This window comes from Geotrypetes seraphini, chromosome 5, assembly GCF_902459505.1.
Source record: "Geotrypetes seraphini chromosome 5, aGeoSer1.1, whole genome shotgun sequence".
Taxonomy (NCBI): Eukaryota; Metazoa; Chordata; class Amphibia; order Gymnophiona; family Dermophiidae; genus Geotrypetes; species Geotrypetes seraphini.
The window spans coordinates 21,455,985-21,478,398 of NC_047088.1; the positions used below are offsets into that span (position 1 = coordinate 21,455,985).

At 46.0% G+C, this 22,414-nt stretch overlaps 1 protein-coding gene across 3 annotated transcripts in view; it reads right to left on the minus strand.

Moving 5' to 3' along the window:
- LOC117361116 (phosphatidylinositol-binding clathrin assembly protein-like) overlaps positions 1-22,414 on the minus strand; it is a 273,794-nt gene that overhangs the window by 177,809 nt on the left and 73,571 nt on the right. For all 3 annotated transcript variants that reach the window (XR_004539594.1, XM_033946028.1, XM_033946029.1), the window contains exons 4-8: positions 21,717-21,819; positions 21,430-21,523; positions 21,108-21,219; positions 10,002-10,108; positions 9,300-9,341 (exon numbers count right to left, since the gene is read on the minus strand). Coding sequence is in view for 2 of the 3 variants with exons in the window: in XM_033946028.1 (XP_033801919.1) it covers positions 9,300-9,341; positions 10,002-10,108; positions 21,108-21,219; positions 21,430-21,523; positions 21,717-21,819 (458 nt within the window). In the remaining variant the exon portion in view is untranslated. The remainder of the gene's footprint in view (positions 1-9,299; positions 9,342-10,001; positions 10,109-21,107; positions 21,220-21,429; positions 21,524-21,716; positions 21,820-22,414) is intronic.

Sequence of the window (22,414 nt, forward strand, 5' to 3'; positions counted from 1 at the left end):
CTAACCAGAATGGGATGGTGGGGGTGTTGGCAATTTAGGAGAATAAATTTTGTAATACTGTTTGGCCAAACTGTCCATCCCATCTGGAGAAAGTATCCAGACAATAGTAAGAAGTGAAGGTATGAACCGAGGACCAAGTAGCAGCTCTACAAATTTCCTCAATAGGTGTAGATATGAGGAAAGCTACTGAAACTGCCATTGCTCTAACTTTATGGGCTGTGACTTTACTGTGAAGGGGTAATCCAGCCTGGGCATAGTAGAATGAGGTACAAGCCACCATCCAGTTGGAGATGGTACGCTTAGATATAGGATGTCCCAACTTATTTGCATCGAAGGAGACAAAAAGTTGAGGAGCAGTTCTGTGTTTGGTGCGTTCCAAGTAGAAGGCCAAAGCACGTTTACAGTCCAGAGTATGAAGAGCTGATTCTCCAGGGTGAGAATGAGGCTTTGGAAAAAACACTGGAAGTACGATGGATTGGTTGAGATGAAATTCTGAGACCACTTTAGGTAGGAATTTCGGATGAGTACAAAGAACCACCTTGTCATGATGGAACACAGTGGATGGTGGGTCAGTAACTAAAGCTTGCAGTTCACTGACTCTTCGAGCGGAAGTGAAAGCAATGAGAAACACCACTTTCCAAGAGAGATACTTCAGATGAGCCTTATCAATTGGTTCAAATGGAGGCTTCATGAGATGAGTAAGAACAACATTGAGGTCCCAAACCACAGGAGGCGGTTTGAGAGGTTTGATATTGAAAAGTCCTTTCATGAATCTGGAAACCACCGGATGAGCAGAGAGGGGTTTCCCTTCAATAAGCTGATGGAAAGCTGCAATTGCACTGAGATGGACTCGATATAGATGTAGACTTGAGGCCAGAATTGGATAAGTGCAAAAGATAGTCCAAAACAGAAGATAAGGAGGAAAGCTGAGGCTCCTTATGATGAGAAAAACACCATCTAGAAAATCTAGTCCATTTTTGGTGATAGCATTGTCTAGTTGTAAGCTTTCTAGAAACTTCTAAAACATCTCTTACAGATTGAGAAAACTGAAGAGGGGTTATGTTGAGAGGTACAAGGCTGTCAGGTGTAGAGACTGTAGGTTGGGATGAAGCAGAGATCCTTGACTCTGTGTAAGTAGAGAAGGAAAAACTGGTAGAAATATGGCTCCCTCTGCTGAGTTGAAGTAGAAGGGAGTATCATGGTTGTCTCAGCCACCGAGGAGCAATTGGAATCATGGTGGCATGATCGTTTTTCAACTTGACCAGAGTCTTGAGAATGAGAGGGAATGGAGGAAATGCGTAGAGGAAAAGATTCATCCATTCCAGAAGAAAAGCATCTGCCTCGAGGCGGTGAGGAGAGTATATCCTGGAGCGGAACTGAGGCAGTTTGAAGTTGTGGGGAGCTGCAAAGATGTCTATCTGTGGCATTCCCCACTGTGAAAAAATGTGGCGAAGAGGCGAGGAATGGAGAATCCATTCGTGAGGTTGCAGTAGACGACAAGTTGTCCACCAAGCAATTCTTTGCCCCTTGAATGTAGACAGCTTTGAGGAAGGTGTCGTGGCGAATTGCCCCGTCCCAAATTTCCAGAGCTTCTTGACAAAGGGAGGCAGACCCTGTCCCTCCTTGTTTCTTGACATAATATATGGCGACTTCGTTGTCCGTCCGAATGAGTACTATAGTGTTGTGAAGCAGATGTTGAAAAGCATGGAGAGCTTTGAGGATCGCTCTGAGTTCCAACTGATTGATATGACACTGACGATCCGTACTGGTTCAGAGGCCTTGAGTACAGAGACCATCGAGATGAGCACCCCAAGCATAGGTCGAAGAGTCTGTCATGATGACCTTCTGATGAGGGGGCGTTTGAAAAAGCAAGCCTCTGGAAAGATTGGAAGAGAGCATCCACCAACAGAGAGACTTCTTCAAGGAAGGAGTGACTGAAATGTGTCAAGAAGGAGGGTCGCAAACTTGCGTCCATTGAGATGCCAGGGTCCACTGAGGAATTCCGAGGTGAAGTCTGGCAAAAGGAGTCACGTGTACTGTGGAGGCCATGTGACCCAAAAGTACCATCATGTGTCTCGCTGAGATGGAAGAGCAGGAAGACACTGTGTAACAGAGTTGAAGAAAAGCTTCCAGACGTTGTTGTGGAAGGAATGCTCCGAGTTGGACAGTGTCCAGAACAGCTCCAATGAATTGTAGATTCTGAGAGGGCTGAAGTTGAGATTTGGGAAAGTTGATTTCGAATCCTAAACTTTGTAGGAAGCAGGTAGTCCGTTGGGTCGCTACAATAACCCCTTGAGATGTGGAATCTTTGATGAGCCAATCGTCAAGGTAGGGAAATACCTGAAAACCGTGATTCCTTAGAGCTGCTGCTACCACTACCAGGCACTTGGTGAACACTCTGGGAGACGAGGCCAGGCCGAAGGGTAGTACTCTGTATTGATAGTGCAGATTCTCCACCCGAAATCTGAGGTATTGACAGGAGGCCGGATGAATGGGGATATGAGTGTAGGCCTCCTTGAGATCCAGAGAGCATAACCAGTCGTTCTGCTCGAGAAGGGGATAAAGGGATGCCAGGGACAACATGCAAAACTTTTCTTTGACTAGGATTTTGTTGAGAGCCCTGAGATTCAGAATGGGTCGCAGATCACCCTTCTTCTTTGGAACAAGGAAGTAACGGGAGTAAAACCCCCTGTTCTGCGGTCCAAGGGAACTGGTTCGATGGCATGGAGACGAAGCAGAGCTTGAGCTTCCTGAAGAAGAAGGGCGGTCTGGGATGGATTGGAAGGGTACTCTCTTGGAGGAAGCTCTGGTGGAACTTGAGTGAAATGAAGAGAGTATCCTTCCCTGATGATGTTAAGCACCCAGAGGTCGGATGTAATTAACGTCCATCGGTTGTAAAAATGATGGAAATGACCTCCTATAGGGGGAAAAAGAGACAGAGACAGAACAATGGAGGCTATGCTCTGTTGTAAACAGTCAAAAAGGCTGAGAAGCCTTAGGTGCAGCAGAAGGTTGGGGTTTCTGCTGCTTCCGAGATTGCTCTTTTTTCAGAGGAGGGCGAGTATAAGGAGCCGGCTTTGGTTTAGGTCTGACTATTGAAGCAAAAGATTTTTCATGGTCAGATAATTTCTTGGTGGCTGCTTCGATGGATTCATCAAAGAGATCGTTGCCTTGACAAGGAAGGTTAGCTAAGCGGTCTTGAAGATTTGAGTCCATGTCAATGGTACGAAGCCAGGCAAGACGACGCATAGCTACAGAGCAAGCAGCCACTCGGGCAGAAAACTTGAAGGCATCATAAGATGATTGGAGGAGATGGAGACGCAATTGAGAGAAAGAAGCAATGCATGTGGTTATCTAAATAAGCCAAAAGAGAAGAGAAAGAAGAGAAAGAGGTAGAAGAGAAAGAAGAAACTCAAAATAAGTGATGAAATAAAAATTATAATTGAGGACTCTAGAGGACATCATAGCATTCTGGTAGATGCGACGTCCAAATTTGTCCATAGTTTTCCCCTCCCTTCCAGGAGGAACTGTGGCATAGACCTTGGAAGGATGGGATCTCTTCAAGCAGGATTCAACAAGCAGGGATTGATGAGATAATTGTGAATTGTCAAACCCTTAGCGATGCACAGTTTTATACCTAGAGTCCAATTTTCCTGGAACTGCTGGTATGGAAAAAGGTGTCTCCATGCATCGAGCAAAAGTCTGATTTAAAAGCTTATGAAGTGGAAGCTTAAGACACTCTGCCGGAGGTTGAGGAAGATGCATGACTTCTAGATACTCTTTGGAATATTTGGAACCAGTATCCAATGGAACATCCAAATCTACAGCAGGAAAGACGAGAAAGATAGCTGATCTGTTAATGCTTTGCCTCGAGGAGGACTCGAGGACGTCGAGGCAGCCTGTGTCGAAGAAGAAGCCTCGGCATGGAAAAAGGCATCAAAGGAACCTGGTGATTTGGACGAGGCAATCGAGACCGGAATATCCTCGAGGTCTGGCATCGGAGACCTTGAATGAGGAGTCGGTGGTCTGGTCGAGGTTGAAGTAGATCGAGGCTTCGAGGAAGATGGTCTATCTTGAGAAGAACAATGCCTGGAAGGATGCCTCGATGAAGGCCTTGAACGGTGGTGAGAACTGTGTCTGGAACCAGATCTCGAAGATCGAGGAGATTTCGCCTCGGAGACATAAGCAGCCAATGCTGATGTATGAATAGGGCTAGAGGCTGTAGATCGAAGCTCCAGAGGCTTGGTGGAGGAACCTCGATGCACTCTCAAAGACTCTGCTCCTTGATTAGAGTGTGAGGATTCCCGTCAATGCACTCGCAAAGAATCTGCTCCCTGCAAAGAGTGTGGAAGCTCAGACTGGGGCATTGGAAGCGGCTCGACCTCGCGGGAGTCTGCTGAATTCCCAGGCTGGATAAGAGGAAGCAGTTTAGGTCCCATGTTAGTAAGGAACTGAATAAACTGCTTCTCTAACATGGTCTGGAAAGAAGCCAGCAAGGGTGGATCCACGTCTGAAATCAGACCACCTGCTTTGGCTGAAGGTTCCTTCGAGGTAGTGTGAGAGTGTTTCGACTTAGAAGTCTTGGACACTTTAATCACCACCGGCGGAACCGACTGCTGAGCTATCTGACCTGAGGAAACAGGGGAAGATAGAGCAGATGACGTCGAAGCAAGAGCCGCTGCAAACGATGAATGTCTGATGAGGCTCGAGGTGGAAGCAGTAGGCACTGAAGGAGTGTCGATGGAAGTCGAGGCTGAAGACGCTTTCGAAGTCGAAGGATCAGTAGGAGACTCCATCTCGAAAAGCTTGTGCACCAGAATGCAACGGCGCTTGAAAGCACGAGGCTGAAGTGTTTGGCAAGGCAGGCACGACCTAGGATGATGTTTCGGCCCAAGGCACTCGAGGCAGCATCCGTGAGAGAGATTGCGCGCTGAAACTTGCTACACCTCTTAAAGCCTGTAGCAGGCCGGGACATAGACGGAGAAATAGCTGCCACAAAGTCAAAGCCCTCGGGCTGCGGCCAAGCGGCCCGTCTCAGAAAAAGAACGGAAGACGAAAATTTTTTTTTTTTGACTAAAAGAAAAGAAATAACAGCGATTCGTGAAGAAAAACACACAAACCGCGAAATAGAGAAGGCAAAAAGTGAACGAAGTTAAACGCAGAGCGTCAAATTCGGACTTCTGAACTCCACGGAAAAATGAGAACTGAGGAGACGCGCCCTGCGCTGGGCAGGAAGGCACTCGTGCATGCGCGGTGCGGGCAACTCAAAACTTGTCCTGGGATAGCAGAATTATATTTATATGAAAGTAATTATATAGAAAAATAAGGAGAAAAGTATGTCAGAGTATCTGCCCCTTCAATTGGCTAGCACTAACAGGTACCCCCTCTCAATCACTTCTCAAAAATATACAATTTTTCTTACCAGTGTGCATACATTTTACAAAGCTAATGTGAATATAAGTGGAACATTCAAAAACTATAAACAATTCAACTTATTTTTAAAAGTCCAAGTTTGGCCAATGCACTTTAAAATAAGTTCTTTTCTCCAGCCTTTGTTTTACAGTAAATTATGCTGCATCAGAGGTTTCCTCCATGAGCAATAGTGACATTGCTCTCAAACATGGTGGCAGCACCCTCTTCTCTTTAGCTTAAATGAAGACTTTATTCACTTAGTCCACTTGGTCCATGCGAAGTAATCAGGCTGGTATCTGATGTTGGTTGTCAGTGGGTGGGGTTTAGCTCCAATGTTAAACTTTTGGAAAGTCCCTCTCTCAGAGGGGTAAGTACAGAGATGGAAACAAAAGCACTTCATTCAGCTGACCCAGCAATTTGTCTTTCCAAAGAAGATGACTCTGACCTGTAAGTCGACACTCTTGTAGTAATCAGGCTGATGTCTAGCATCTGAAATTTTATGCAGATACACATTTGGAAATCCAAAAATAGATGTGCAAGGATCCACAACGCTATTCCCAAATTGCCTCTTTAACACACATGTATATTTATGTACAGTGGTGCCTCGCATAACGGACGCCTCGCACAGCGAACGCTGCGCACAACGAACTTTATGTCTTGATTCGTACAACGAACTTCGTTTCACACAACGAAGTCGCCCGAGCTGCATCCTTAACTGCCCTCTCTCCGCCTGGCTCCCTCTTGCCCCCCCCCCGACTCCCCGACACGATCGGGGCAAGAGGGAGCCCAAGCCCTCTTGCCCCCCCGACTCCCCGACACGATCGGGGCAAGAGGGAGCCCAAGCCCTCTTGCCCCCCCGACACGATCGGGGCAAGAGGGAGCCCAAGCCCTCTTGCCCCCCCGACTCCCCGACACGATCGGGGCAAGAGAGAGCTCAAGCCCTCTTGCCCCCCCGACTCCCCGACACGATCGGGGCAAGAGGGAGCCCAAGCCCTCTTGCCCCCCCGACTCCCCGACACGATCGGGGCAAGAGGGAGCTCAAGCCCTCTTGCCCCCCCCGACTCCCCGACACGATCGGGGCAAGAGGGAGCCCAAGCCCTCTTGCCCCCCCGACTCCCCGACACGATCGGGGCAAGAGGGAGCTCAAGCCCTCTTGCCCCCCCCGACTCCCCGACACGATCGGGGCAAGAGGGAGCCCAAGCCCTCTTGCCCCCCCGACACGATCGGGCCAGGAGGGAGCCCAAGTCCTCCTGGCCACGGCGACCCCCTAACCCCACCCTGCACTACATTACGGGCAGGAGGGATCCCAGGCCCTCCTGCCCTCGACGCAAACCCCCCCTCCCCCCAACGACCGCCCCCCCAAGAACCTCCGACCGCCCCCCAGCCGACCCGCGACCCCCCTGGCCGACTCCCACGACACCCCCAACCCCCTTCCCCGTACCTTTCTGTAGTTGGCCGGACAGACGGGAGCCAAACCCGCCTGTCCGGCAGGCAGCCAACGACGGAATGAGGCCGGATTGGCCCATCCGTCCCAAAGCTCCGCCTACTGGTGGGGCCTAAGGCGCCTGGGCCAATCAGAATAGGCCCGGGAGCCTTAGGTCCCTCCTGGGGGCGGGGCCTGAGGCACATGGGCCCAACCCGACCATGTGCCTCAGGCCCTGCCCCCAGGAGGGACCTAAGGCTCCCGGGCCTATTCTGATTGGCCCAGGCGCCTTAGGCCCCACCAGTAGGCGGAGCTTTGGGACGGATGGGCCAATCCGGCCTCATTCCGTCGTTGGCTGCCTGCCGGACAGGCGGGTTTGGCTCCCGTCTGTCCGGCCAACTACAGAAAGGTACGGGGAAGGGGGTTGGGGGTGTCGTGGGGGTCGGCCAGGGGGGTCGCGGGTCGGCTGGGGGGGCGGTCGGAGGTTCTTGGGGGGGGCGGTCGTTGGGGGGAGGGGGGGTTTGCGTCGAGGGCAGGAGGGCCTGGGATCCCTCCTGCCCGTAATGTAGTGCAGGGTGGGGTTAGGGGGTCGCCGTGGCCAGGAGGACTTGGGCTCCCTCCTGGCCCGATATTGTCGGGGAGTTGGGGAATCGGCGGGGCAAGAGGGCTTGGGCTCCCTCTTGCCCCGATCGTGTCGGGGAGTCGGGGGGGCAAGAGGGCTTGGGCTCCCTCTTGCCCCGATCGTGTCGGGGAGTCGGGGGGGCAAGAGGGCTTGGGCTCCCTCTTGCCCCGATCGTGTCGGGGAGTCGGGGGGCAAGAGGGCTTGGGCTCCCTCTTGCCCCGATCGTGTCGGGGAGTCGGGGGGGGGGCAAGAGGGCTTGGGCTCCCTCTTGCCCCGATCGTGTCGGGGAGTCGGGGGGGCAAGAGGGCTTGGGCTCCCTCTTGCCCCGATCGTGTCGGGGAGTCGGGGGGCAAGAGGGCTTGGGCTCCCTCTTGCCCCGATCGTGTCGGGGAGTCGGGGGGGCAAGAGGGCTTGAGCTCCCTCTTGCCCCGATCGTGTCGGGGGTGCCAGGGACCACACGGAGTCACCCACCGTACCACCCGATTCGGGTAAGCGCAGGTATCGGTGGGTGGCTTATTTGCGGGGGGGTGCCTTATTTTACATTTTTTTCTAAAAAGGGGGGGCTGTCTTATTTGATGGCCCTGCCTTATCATCGGGGAAACACGGTAGAAAAAAAAAAATGAACAGTTAAGTCCCAGTTTTTGCCGCTGAGACTCTGCCCTCTCTCACTGTAAAATTAGACTCTACTTAGTCTGTCTTTAAATTTAAAAAATGTGTGTTGTTTTAAAAAACAATTATGTTTTTAGATGTATCTAAATAAAAATAATAACCAAAAATTTATCTTTTTTTATGTCATCTTAGCATATTTTATGCTGCAGAACGAATTATTTTTTTTTACATGTATTCTTATGGGAAAACGCGTTTCACATAACGAACGTTTCGCATAACAAACTTGCTCCTGGAACCAATTAAGTTCGTTGTGTGAGGCACCACTGTATTTGTCATAAAGTACATTATTGTTTGCGGTAGTCAATTTTCAAGAACTCCATTTCTGTAATAAAGTTATATTTTGTGCACAGAAATGCCTTTTAAAATATATCCACTAAAGGACACAGTCTAGTAACATACTGGAATAATAATAATTTTAAAAATTACTGCTTTGACTCTACATGTAGTCTACAGAAAATACGAGGGTGCGCTGCAAAGTTCTCAGCCCAACTAACCAACTTCCTTCCTAAATTCTGAGCATTATTTTGTCACTGTAACTGAAGAGTTATCTTATTTCATTAAGAGCCAATCTGCAGAAACAAAATTCTATGTTTTGACATTGTTTCAGATCACTGACTGAACCATATCCACATCATTCTCTTCTTGGTTAGACTGAGAACTTTTCAGCATCCCCTTATACACATATATATATCCACTGAGATAATCATAAAATGGAATAGTTCTTTATAATTGTCATAGATAACAGCATATTCCCTTTTCTGAGAATTCTCTATACATCCTCTCTACTGCTTTCATTTAATGTGATTATATAGTTAATCTAATTTACAGCTCACCTATATTTTCTGTTACAATCAATCAATCAATCTTATACCACCTTTGGAAAACAAAATGTATTCATTGATTTTACTCATTATCATCAACAAAACAAAATGTTCTTCCTAAACAAACCATATACCACATTACAACCTGGCTACTCAGAAAAGTATTTTAGAATTCACAACATGAATATAATGTATCTTTCATGAGTAAACATGAAATTTCCATATATAAATATATGGAAGAGAATGGTTTTCTCAGAATGAATATGATGAAAGCACATTAACAGGTAAAAGACAAAGGGAAAATAAAATAAAATGAATAACTGGGTTAAATTAACATGAAATGTACACTGACCTGAGTAAGATCTGGAATGTCACCCTGATCAATTCCAACTTGCTGGGATCACAAAAAAGGAAAAAAGTGTACATTACTACATGCAGTGGCAATGAAGAGAGAGAATCATGGAGTCTGAATGTTTACATACAAGTTAAGGCATGGCAAGGGACATTACTAACTTTCTGAACTGGTACAGTAGCACTTGCTTAATACTTGAGGGCCTTAGGGAGGGATTATAATGTGCATGTTAAATAAAGAAAACAAATTTACACAGATGTGGCACAGCTGTAAATACTTTTCATACAAAGGGTTAATGTGACTATATAACCCAATGTCATTAAAGTTAACATGTTTTTGTTTTTTCTTTAAAAAGGGACCCATTTTATCAAATATTCTTAGTGTAAGATTACAAGATCAACATTTTCTAAGTAAAAGTAAAAATTTATGAGAGATCAAATTCACAGTATTTTAGGCTGATAATGAATTATGTTTTATAGTGAATAAAACCAAATTAAGAAGGCTTGCATATTAATGAACAAGATTATCCTTTAAGAATTTGAATTCAGCAATACAAAAGGAAGACAAATTCATCACAGAAATTATGTAAATAATGTGAAGTAGTGACTGTAAAATTTCTTAAACTCCTTCATAAAGCATGCTACTGTACCAGTGCTGATAGCTGAATAAAGCCCCTTTGATGTGAGAGTAGATCTCTTTTACCTCAGCCACTTTGAGAAATTCAGATAATTTGGTCATTCTGGCAAGGAACTTTTTGTAAATATCCAAGGCTTCTTTGCACTGGTTCTTCTTCATATCAAAATACTTTTCTACAAAAAGAATAGGTTAAATGATGTGGTAAAAATGCAAAATAACTTTTATACAAATAAAATCTACTTAAGTTTTGTAACACACTGGATACAGGTTCATTCATATAAAGGTATCACCCAAAGCAAAATTAAATTAGTCTACTCTACCATAGAAAGAATTTTAGTACAATGCTACAATGCCAAGTTGCACTGTTGAAGTTTCATTGACCTTACTATGAAGCACCACTCTTCTAAATCTAAATTCTCAGAATCTAAGGGCTCCTTTTATGAAGCCGCATTAGCAGCTTTATCGCACGCACCTTTTTAGCACACACTAACCCCCGTACTAACCTAAAAACTACCGCCTGCTCAAGAGGAGGCGGTAGTGGCTAGCGCGCATTAAACCGCTAATGCGGCTTCGTAAAAGAAGCCCTAAGTGGTTGAATATACAGTAATGTGCTTTTAAAAGGACAGCAGAGAGCTCAGCAACCAGAATCAAAACAGGGGAAAACAGTCGATATTAGGAACTACACTCATATTTCTCAGTGACATGCTGTAGATGAAACACGGTACCTTAAAATGGTATGACTGGCTACTTCTTATGCTCTTAGGGGTTGTAGTAGTATATGCAGTTGTACTGTCGTCAGGTATGGTTAGAGAAAAAGCAAAGATACTTCCCTGTAGCAGGTGTTTTCTGAGGTGTTACCCGGTATAGACACTGCCAAGTGCACAGTCACTTTAAAATCTTTAGGCAGTGCCCATATCACATGCATGCTGGTGCCTTCCTGCCACAATATCTGTTGTAGGACCTTCAGTTCAGTAACTAAGCTAAGAAACAAACTAGGTGAGATGGGTGGTTATGAGAACATATGCCTGCTGTCCTCAGAGAACACCTAATACAGAAGGACTTGCAGGCATAATATTCTCACATAAGGGACTCCCAAGCTGCCAGGATCAAGACTGGACAAGGATAACTGACACAAACCCAAGAAGGTTGGAGGGAAAGTTGGTGCTCAGAAGTAATAGGATTCTGCAGAACTGCTTGTCCAAACCATTTCTCTCTATGTCCCAATGTGTCCCTCTTCCTCCCTTCCAAGCTCCAACATGCTCCTCATCTTCCTGTGTCTCAAGAAAGAGTCTGGAGTTCCGAGACTCATCTCACAGAGGTCATACCTACCAGAAAAACTACTTTGAAAATCCAGCAACAACCCTCATTCAGCAGCTCAAAAGAAGCATGGCTGAGATCACTCAGGTCCCACGAAGGAAATGGGGCTTTGACCAGAGGTCTTATGCACAGTGCACCCATCTGGCTATGTCTGGTTGAGATACCAGAGTAGATCTGCGGTCCTGAGCCCTGAAACAAGAAAGCCCTGCTACTTGAACCCGAAGAGAAGCCACTAGTCCCTTGTAAAGGCCGGACTGGAGGAAAGCCAATACCACAGAAACTGGAGCTGAAAATGGCTTCACTTTTTCTTGGGCGCACCAATGTTGGAAAGTTTCCCACACTTTAGCATATACCAACACCATAGTCAGCTTCTTTGAGAAGAGCAATAATAACCACTGCCGAGTACCCTTTGTGTTCTAATGCTTCACGTAGAAGAGCCATGCTGTAAGAGCAAAGCGATCCGGATCTTCAATGAACATTGGACCCTGGGAAAGAAGATCCGGATGCCCCTGTAGCCTGAGACCAGGACCTGTCCGAAGATGCAACAGATTCGCATACCAATGACTTGCAATCTTTTGAAGGACTCGGTCTATTATGGGCCACGGAGGAAAGACATAAAAGTACATTCTTTGGCCACAACTTGATGAGAGTATCCATACCCATGCTTCCGGGCTCAGATATTCGACTAAAGAACTTGTCCACCTTTATGTTCTTTGCCTTAGCCATTAGGTCAAATCGTGGCCAACACCAGTGGCAAACAATGGCTTAAAATGCTGATGCTGACAGCCTCCATTTGCCCAGATCCAAGGTCTGTTTGCTGAGGAAGCCTGCTTGGACATTGTCCACTCCTACTAAGTGCACCATCAAGAAAGCTTAGAGATGATATTCTGCCCAGGTGAAGAGCAGGTGGGCCTCTAGTATTCCAAGGTACAGACCTCTGTAACAAATTTGACTGTAGAGATCAACGCATGAGTAACGCTTGCTGGAGCATATTCATTTAGGTCCTCACCCAAGGAACCACATCTGTCATGGCTGCCACTGAACCTAAGACCTGAAGACAATCCCATACTGAGAGAGCTGGATTGGTCAGAAGGCACTGTATCTGAGAACAATCAGTTTATTTAACACCCAACAATGGAATTCTCTCTGCCCATGGAAAAGTACATGGAGTACAGTAGGGTTTAGTTATTATGGAGAGAGGGTGACTCTGGTTATCCATGCTCTGGGAGGGGCTGAACCCTGGCATAGTTTGTCTTCTTTCTAAATCGAGGTGACAGGTGAAATAGCAGTGCAACCTGCCCCTTTGTAGGCAAAGAGCCTCCCAGTTGTAACAGGTAGCTTAGGGGTGTTTCTTTTTCTGCCACATATTATACAATTTGTTGAGTACAAAGAGAGGTTGGCTTTACATCTTGCTCCTTCAGTTATCGCCCCATGGCTTCATACAGTTCAAGCTCCTATTTCTGACCTACAAGTGTATTCATTCTGCTGCCCCCTCAATATCTCTTCTTTCTTTTCTCTCCTTAAACACCTCCCAGAGAATTCCGTTCCTCAGATAAGCTGTCTGTGTGCCTCTGGAAGACAGACACGGCCTGTTGAAAAAGATTCTCTGGTACTCCAGGGAATTGTGTTGGAGACAAATGGCTCTTTTGGTAATTCACAATCCAACCCAGACCTTCCAGAACTCAGATCATCTGAGCTACTCTGTGCCGACCCTTGGTCAATGAGGGAGCCCAGATCAGCCAGTTGTCCAGGTAGGGATGAACCTGCAGCCCCATCTGTTGCAGGTGGGCTGCCACTTTGGTGAATGTGCCCATTGCCAAGCCAAAGGGCAGGGCCAAGAACTGGAAATGCTTTTCCAGGACATGAAACCTGAGGAACCATACGTGGTCTGGGAAAATGGAAATATGCAAGTAGACCTCTGTCAAATCTACAGAGGCTAAGAACTCTCCTGGAGTCAACGTCACTATGGCGGATCAAACCGACTCCATGCGAAAATGTGGGACAATGAGCACTACATTCATGTGAGTAAGGTCTGGAATAGGTTTCCAATCGTAGGAGCCTTTCTTTGGCACGATGACATTTATGGAGTATAATAATAATAATTTATTTCTTATATACCGCTATACCGTGAAGTTCGAAGCGGTTTACAATAAAGATACATTTGACAGTACATGGGACAGAAACGGTTTACAATACAGATACGTTTAGTCCAGGGGTGCCCAACATGTCGATCACGATCGACCGGTAGCTCAGGAAGGCAACGTGAGTCGATCGCAGAGCCCATCCCGGGCTCCGTGATAGACTTGTGTTGCCGTCCCGATCTACCGGGCCTATCAGCCTTCCTCTCCCCGACGTCAAAGACGCCGACGCCGGGCATTAGGCTGTTTTTGTCATTTCGGGGGGGGGGGGGGGGAGCGTGGCAGCGGCAGCAGCAGCCTGAAAAAGAAATCATCCTGGCCGGGGTCGGTGTCATGCTCCGGAGCTTCTATAGCCTTCCTCTCCCTTCTACCTGCTTCCGGCCACACCCCCTGCTCCGCAGCTCTCTTCGGCAACTCAGCAGCAGCGATCGACACAAGTTTTCTGACGTCGAGGCCTACCCTCTGTGAGTCCCGCTTGTTTCAACTTTCTTTTTCCACAAAGGCGGGACTCGTAGAGGGAAGGCCTTGGTCGGCAGCCTGTCTTGATCACCGCTGCTGACGAGTTGCTGAAGAGAGCCGCGGAGCAGAGGGTGTTTCCGGGTGCAGGTAGAAGGGAGAGGGCCAGATACAGGACTCGTGGGTGAGGGAGGGGAAGAGAGAGAAAGAGAGAGGGGAGGGAAAAAAAAGGAAATATTTCATACTGGGCTGGGCCGGAATGGAGAGAGGGTGGAAAGATTCTGGCTACAGGGTGCATTAACAAAGGAAAAGGGGGGAAAGCTGAAAATGGAGATAGTGACACAAAGAAGAGAAAGGGTAAGCAGGACCTACTGAATAAGGATAGAGATACAGAGGGGACATGAAGAGGAGGTGAAATAGAGACATAGAAGTAATGCTGAAAAAGTGGGGGGGGGGGGAGATAAAGACATTGAAAGGGCAAATTGTGAACATGGGGTAAAGACAAGGACAGAGACAAATGAAGATTCTGAAAAAGTGGTGAGATAGGGATATAGGTGAGATGGACACAAAGAAGGGTGATGCTGGAAAATAGGTGGAATGGTAATTCTGACAGACACAGAAGGGAAATGCTGGATCAAGGAGAGATGGGGCTCAGGCTGGATGGAATGAGGAGAAATGCCTTGTTTTCCCGGAACTTCCTCTCCTACGTCAGAATTGACGTCAGGGAGCGGAATGCTGGTCAGCGCGACGCTTCTGTAGGGAAAGTTTGGGATGACAGTGGCTTGGGGGCTGTTCCCCGATGGCAGTGGCAGCAAACCGAGTGGCTTGGGGGAGGGCACGGAGAAAGAAAGAAAGGGGGCAGACAGGAAGACAGAAAGAAAAAGTTGGGGGAGAGAATGAGGTCTGGAGGAGAGGAAACATACAGGAGGCTGAAAGAAAGGAAGAAAGATTGGATGCACAGTCAGAAGAAGAAAGTGCAACCAGAAACTCATGAAATCACCAAACAGCAAAGGTAGGAAAAATGATTTTATTTTCAATTTAGTGATCAAAATGTGTCTGTTTTGAGAATTTATATCTGCTGTCTATATTTTGCACTATGGCTCCCTTTTACTAAACCGCAATAGCGTTTTTTAGCGCAGGGAGCCTATGAGCATTGAGAGCAGCGCGAGGCATTCAGCGTAGCTCCCTGTGCTAAAACCTACTATTGTGGTTTAGTAAAAAGGGAGGGGGTGTATTTGTCTATTTTTGTATTTTGTTACTGAGGTGACATTGCATAGAGTCATCTGCCGTGACCTCTTTGAAAAAACCCGGAATATGAATAATTAACATTTTCTCTGCCTTTCAGTGTGCTTTGTGTTTTTTTTTTTTTTATTTTATTGTTGGTAGATCATTTTGACTTAGTCATTATAAAAGTAGCTCACAAGCCCATAAAGTGTGGGCACCCCTGGTTTAGTAAGTACATGGGATGCAAGTGGTTTACATTAAAGATTCATTTTGTCAGTACATGGGATACAAATGGGTTACAGTAAAGAGTATTTGTCCAAGCCCGAGTCTTTCGGCGGCACAGGCTCTATGGCCTGAATCTCTAGCAGGCGGCAGGTAAAGTGGAGAGAAAATCAGAGCACAGAACAGGAGAGGGTAAGAAGGAGCAACAGAAGGCAGGAGAGAGCAAGGGGCATCGGTGAGAGGTAGCTCCACCCACCTCCTGACAACATCCACTGGAGCTCCTCCTTAAAAGGGGAAGGATCGCGTCTTTGCGAAAAGGCCTTGAGAAGGGACGAGCCACTGCTAAAGGAGGAGACCACAGCAGGCGCAGATGACACACAACCAGGCAGACACAGAGGACATCACAGGTGCAGAGGACACACAACCAGGCAGACACAGCAGGCGCAGAGGACACACAACTAGGCAGTCACAGCAGACAGAGGGCACACAACAAGGGCACAGCAGGCGCAGAGGACACACAACCAGGCAGACACAGAGGACACAGCAAGCGCAGAGGACACACAAACAGGCAGACAGAGGACACAGCAGGCGCAGAGGACAAACAAAGCAGACACAGAATACATCTACAGCAGACCGGCAAGTGGGCAGCAATGGAAGCTGCAGACAGAAGCAGGACGTTGAGCTACCCAGTTTTCTGCACCGTCTGCCATATGTATGACTATCTCCTCTCTGGAAGGCAGTCTTACGTATGCGCTCGAAGCGGAGAACTAGAGAGCCTGAAGAAACAAGTCAGACTCCTGGAGGACAGAATACTGGAACTGGAGGCACTTCAAGCAGTAGAGGAAGACAGAGATGCAGAGAACATCAAGACAGAGGACACCATCGAGGAAGAAGTCCAAGAGCTGGAGAAGTTCATAGAGGAGGCATACAGGGAGGCTGTGGAAAATCACCAGCAACAGTGGAACTGCCGAGATACACCTACAGAGAGTGTGGACCACTGAAGGACAACCACCAGGAAGAAATGGGTGACACAGCAGCGAGATCTGGAAACAGCGGAGGGGATCCACAAGAAGATGAGTCCGGTGCAAGCCAATTCCAGGATGAGAGAAAATGGATGGGAACGAAGGACACGGACCTACGGCTGGAGAGATGGACATATACCAGAGAACACGGACCTGCAACTGAAGAATCAAGAGAAGATAGAGAGGACAGCAATCATCGTGGGGGACTCCATCATCAGACAAGTCAACAGCCACACAGCGGGAGTAAGACTGGTTCGGCTGGTGACCTGCCTACCAAGAACCAAGGTAGAAGACATAGTAGTGAGCCACATCGACAGGATCATCGACAGTGTGGAAGAAGAACATACGGTGATGGTGATCCATATGGGGACGAACAACGTGAGCAACAGGAACTACAACAAGGAAAGTACTGAAGGACCAGTTCCGGATGATAGGAAGGAAGCTGAAGACCTGAATGCAGAGTATAGCATTCTCGGAGATCCTGCTAGTACCCAGGGCCAACAAGAAGAGGCAGATGGAGCTGCAAGCAAGTCAACGTGTGGATGCAGCGCTGGTGTGAGGAAGAAGGATTCCACTTCATGCGCAACTGGACGATGTTCTGGGGAAGAGCAAGCTATTCAGGAAGGGAGGACTCTACCTCAGCAGAGACGGAACGAGGCTACTTGCAAGCAACATGAAAAGAGAAGTTGAGAAGTTTTTAAACTAGGAAGAAGGGGAAAGCCGACAGTCGATCGAGAGAGTCGATGGTTCGGGAACCGGTATACCCGGAGGATACTGTGCAGGAAGATAGAGGGGAAGACTCACCGGATCGCAGACAAGACAGACCGAAAGGGACACAAGAGGGAAGGACACGCATGAAGGGAAAAGGCTGCAACTCAAGTGTATGTACACGAACACAAGGAGCCTTAGAAATAAGATGGGTGAATTAGAAGCTGTGGCACAAATGGATAATGTTGACATCATCGGCATCACAGAAACATGGTGGACTGATGAAAATGTCTGGGACACGGTGCTACTAGGATACAAAATATACCGCAAAGACAGAGTGACTCAAAAAGGAGGAGGCATTGCCATATATGTTAAAAAGAGGGAATTTAATCTACTGGAGAGAACATGCCACAACAGACGAATAAGTTAAGTCTCTTTGGGTCAAAATTCTGGGAACAAATGGACCGGAAACAAGGATAGGCATCCACTACCAACCCCCAGGGTAGTTCGAAGAAATTGATGGAGAAATGACGGATGAGATTAAACACAACTGCAAGGGAAGCAACGCAGTTATCATGGGCGACTTCAACTATCCGGGGATAGAATGGAACCCAGGCACCTCCGGCTGTGCTAGAGAGACCAAGTTCCTGGAAACTGTAGGCGATTGTTTCCTGGAACAACTTGTCAAGGAAAAAAACAACAGGAAACGCAATTCTGGACTTAATTCTAAATGGACTGCAAGGACCGGCACAAGATGATCCGCTTCAACCTGGAAATAGTGGCAAAACATCGGTCCAGAACGACGGCCACAGCGCTGAACTTCCGAAAAGGGAATTACGAAGGGATGAGATGCATGGTGGGAAAGAAGATTAACCCTTTCAGGACCATAAGGATCGTAGGCCAATTTTTGTGGTTTTGACGACATTTTTATGGTAAAAAGGGCTTGCAGATGCCAAAAAATTGATTTTTTTTGTGAAATATCATTATTTTTATTTAAAAAAATCACACTTCTGGCTTATGGACAGTGTGGCAAGTGAATCTTCTCGTCAATCTAGCAACGACGCTAATGAATGAATGTCGGAACCAGTATCATATGGAATCCGTACATATCAAATTTAGAACTGTAGACTATCCCAATCAAAATTTATAGGATTTTAAAGTTATGGGACAAATATGTCCCTTGGTCCTGAAAGGGTTAAGAAGAGGATAGACACTGTAAAGATGCTAGAGCAAACTTGGTCCCTTTTTAAGGATATGGTCACCGAGGCACAAAATCTATATATACCACGAATCAACAAGGGATCAAAGAGGAAAAAGAATAAATAACTGGCGTGGCTCACTGTAGAGGTAAAGGAAGCGATCAGAGACAAAAAAACATTGTTTATGGAGTGGAAAAGATCAAAAACGGACGAAAACTGGAATAAGCACAAACATCAACGCAGGTGCCATAAGGCGGTAAAAGGGGCCAAAAGAGACTACGAGGAAAAAATAGCCAAGGAGGCAAAAAACTTCAAGCTGTTCTTTCGATATTAAAGGGAAATGACCCGCGAAAGAAGCGGTGGGATCGTTGGATGACCAAGGAATAAAGGGAGCGCTAAAGGAGGACAAAGCAATCGCCGACAGACTGAACGTTTTTTTGCGTCTGTATTTAACGAAGAGGATATACATAGCATACCGAAACCCATCAGGCTATATGCTGGAAGAGAAAATGGGAAACTGACAGGGTTAACGGTCAGTCTAGAAGAGGTATGCAGGCAGATTGATAGGCTTAAGAGCGATAAATCCCCGGAATTGGATGGCATCCATCCGAGGGTCATCAAAGAACTGAAAGGACCATAGCTGAACTGCTTCAACTAATAGCCAATCTGTCAACCAAATCGGGAAAGATTCCAGAGGAATGGAAGGTGGCGAATGTTACGCTGGTCTTCAAAAAAGGTTTGAGGAGAGACACGGGAAACTATAGACCGGTGAGTCTGACCGGGAAAGATGGCAGAGGCACTGATAAAGGACAGCATCATTGATCACCTTGACGGACACAGTCTGATGAGGACCAGCCAGCACGGTTTCAGCAAAGGCAGATCTTGTTTGACAAACTTGCTGGCAGATAGACAAAGGCGACCCGGTCAACATTGTATAGCTGGACATTCAGAAGGCGTTCGACAAGGCTCTGCATGAATGACTACTTCGTAAAATTGCGAGCCATGGAATCAAGGGTGAAATACTCACGTGGCTGGAGCATAGGAAACAGAGAGTGGGGGTAAATGGATAATACTCAGACTGGAAGAGCGTCACCAGTGGGGTGCTGCAGGGCTTGGTGCTTGGACCTATGCTCTTCAACATCTTTATAAACAATCTGGACATAGGTACAACGAGTGAGGTGATTAAATTTGCAGACGATACGAAGTTATTCAAAGTAGTGAAGACACAGGGGGATTGCGAAGATCTGCAACGTGACATAATCAGGCTCGAGGAATAGGCATCGACATGACAGATGAGGTTCAACGTGGATAAGTGTAAAGTGACGCATATCTAACAAAAATCTCATGCAAAAATACAGGATGTCCGGGGAGGTACTTGGAGAGACCTCCCAAGAAAGGTACGTGGGAGTTCTGATCGACAAGTCGATGAAGCCATCCGCACAATGTGCGGCGGCGGCAGCAAAAAGGGCGAACCGAATGATAGGACTGATAAAGAAGGGGGATCACGAACAGATCGGAAAAGATTATCATGCTGCTGTACTAGGCCATGGTACGCCCTCACCTGGAGTACTGCGTCCAGCAGTGGTCACCACACATGAAGAAGGATACGGTACTACTCAAAAGGGTCCAGAGAAGAGCGACTAAGATGGTTAAGGGGTTGGAGTAGATACCGTACAGCGAAAGATTAGAGAAACTGGGCCTCTTCTCCCTCGAACAGAGGAGATTGAGAAGGAACATGATCGAAACATTAAAGGTACTGAAGGGGATAGATTTAGTAGATAAGGACAGGTTGTTCACCCTCTTCAAGGTAGGGAGAACGAGAGGGCACTCTAAAGTTGAAAGGGGATAGATCCCGTACAAATGTAAGGAAGTTCTTCTTCATCCAGAGAGTGGTAGTAAACTGTAACACTCTTCTGGAGTCTGTCATGGGGGAATACACCCTCCAAGGATTTAAGACAAAGTTAGACAAGTTCCTGCTGAACAAGAACGTACGCTGGTAGGGCTAGTCTCAGTTAGGGCGCTGGTCTTTGACCAGAGGGCTGCCTCGTGAGCGGACTGCTGGGCATGATAGACACTGGTCTGATCCAGCAGCAGCAATTCTTATGTTCTTATGTTCTTCAGGCTAGGCTGAGGCAGGCATGGAAGCTGTTAATGCGTGTGAAGACCATCTCTAGTAGCCCCAAAAGCTCTTGTCTGAGCATAGCCCAGAACTCCTCCTGGAGAGACTGCTGCTACCAGAAGAGAAATCAGCATGGAAGCAGTCTGCTGTATTGGATGTCGAAGCATGGGAAACCTCAATGTTGAGCCATGCCTGCAAGGAGACATCAGCTGAAGACAATTTTAAAATCATGTTAGCTGCAGCAAAATAGGAATGGACAAGAGCTATATTTTTGCAACCAAAACAAACGTGTATCACTTGACAAAAAACTCAGATGCCAAAGTAGTTTACATAAAAATGACACAGTAGAACAATTTCTAGTTACTACAAAAACTAGATGTTTTTCTATTTTACTAAGCATACCCAACCTGAAACAGTAGTCAGTTTCAATGTAATCATTACAAAAATATATTAGTAACCTGGCTCACCAATCTACAAAGTCTTTGTATAAAATGCTATCCATTATGGTGTCTACTCTCAGCAAAATAACTTTACAAACTAAGGCTCCCTTTTATCAAACGGTGTTAGGGTTTTTTATCATGAGTAACTGAAGTAAAAGCTCAGATACTCAAAGGAATTCTATCAGCATCGGAGCTTTTACCACAGTGGCCTGTGATAAACCCTAACGCAGCTTGATAAAAGGGGGCCTAAATGACAAATTAATCTGATCATGTTTCAAGATTCTTTATGAAAGTTATACAAGAACTCATATTATGGTTTCCACATACCTAACAGATTAATAATTCCCTCATTGTACGCTGCAAAGAGTCTAATGGAATCTTTAAAGAGAAGCATGAAACCAGCATTTATCACACCATTGGTCAGCTCATTTGGATTTGCCTGCACATAAAAAACAAAATGTTGACAGGGTTAGAGTCATCATAACTAGACTAGAGCTTGTATAGGTATGTGCGATGCACAAATGGAAGAAATAAAATAACTACACAAAAATACTATCCCTGTCACATTTCCCCAAACTAAATTTTCACTTCGGAAAACACTAGCAATACATACCACAAGTTTAAGAATTTAAGACAGCTAAATGCTTACATCAAAGTCTAATAGAGCATCAAGTTGATTCTGAATAATGGGAAGGGTCTTCAGTAGTTTTTCAGTATTCATGGTTCTCATCACTCCATCTATCCTAAAACACAGAAGAGCAAATTTTTAAATATACAAATGACAGCACTTTCACATATATTTTTATTTATTAACTGCCTTTGTGAAAAGTCACCCTTGTTATACATTGAATTTTTGTTTTTTATTTGCTCTATAAATTAAATATAGTTAATAATATATTTCAGAATATTGGAAAATTATTTTTTTAAATCACATACCCTCTTTTCATTTTGGTGAAGTCAACTGCTACAAGTCGGTAGGAGAGTGCTTTTTCATTCAAGTATCTGCTGTATCGCCTGATGAAAGTAGACATATCATAGCCTAAAAGAACAGTTACACATAATGGATGTATTTCAAAAGAGAACAAAGTATTTTTCTTCTTATAAAGTGATCTTCAGTTGCAATTTTGCTATTCTGAATTTGTTTGGAGAACCTGAGGTATAAAATTAGTCTTGTGGCACATCTACCATCACCTATCATTCACAAAAATGAATCTATTGAGGAGGGAAAATAAGGGCTTGTGAGAAAAATATGGTATTTTCCCAGAGAGCTACAATATGGCAGGCTTTCAATGTCTTCACTGTTCCTGAAGCAGATGCCAAACTGGCAAAAATACTTCAACTTGAGAGCCAGGACCAGAGTTAGATAAAGCAAATGATGCCCAGAAAGAGCCCTAAGCAATAAAAGAAGGTTATAGCCAGTCCAGTTAATCAAGTGCAATCAAAGATACATATGTAAATAAAGTCCGATTCTCCAGATTCTTAGTCCATCCAGTCTCTCCTAACACACATTTCCCCCAAAACTCTTCTCCTCCCCCAATACACACTCTTCCATAACCTCATCCAAATCAGTCCCATCACCCTGTAATACCAGTTGGTAACTTAATTTTACTAGAATTTCCCAGATTGATTGTAAG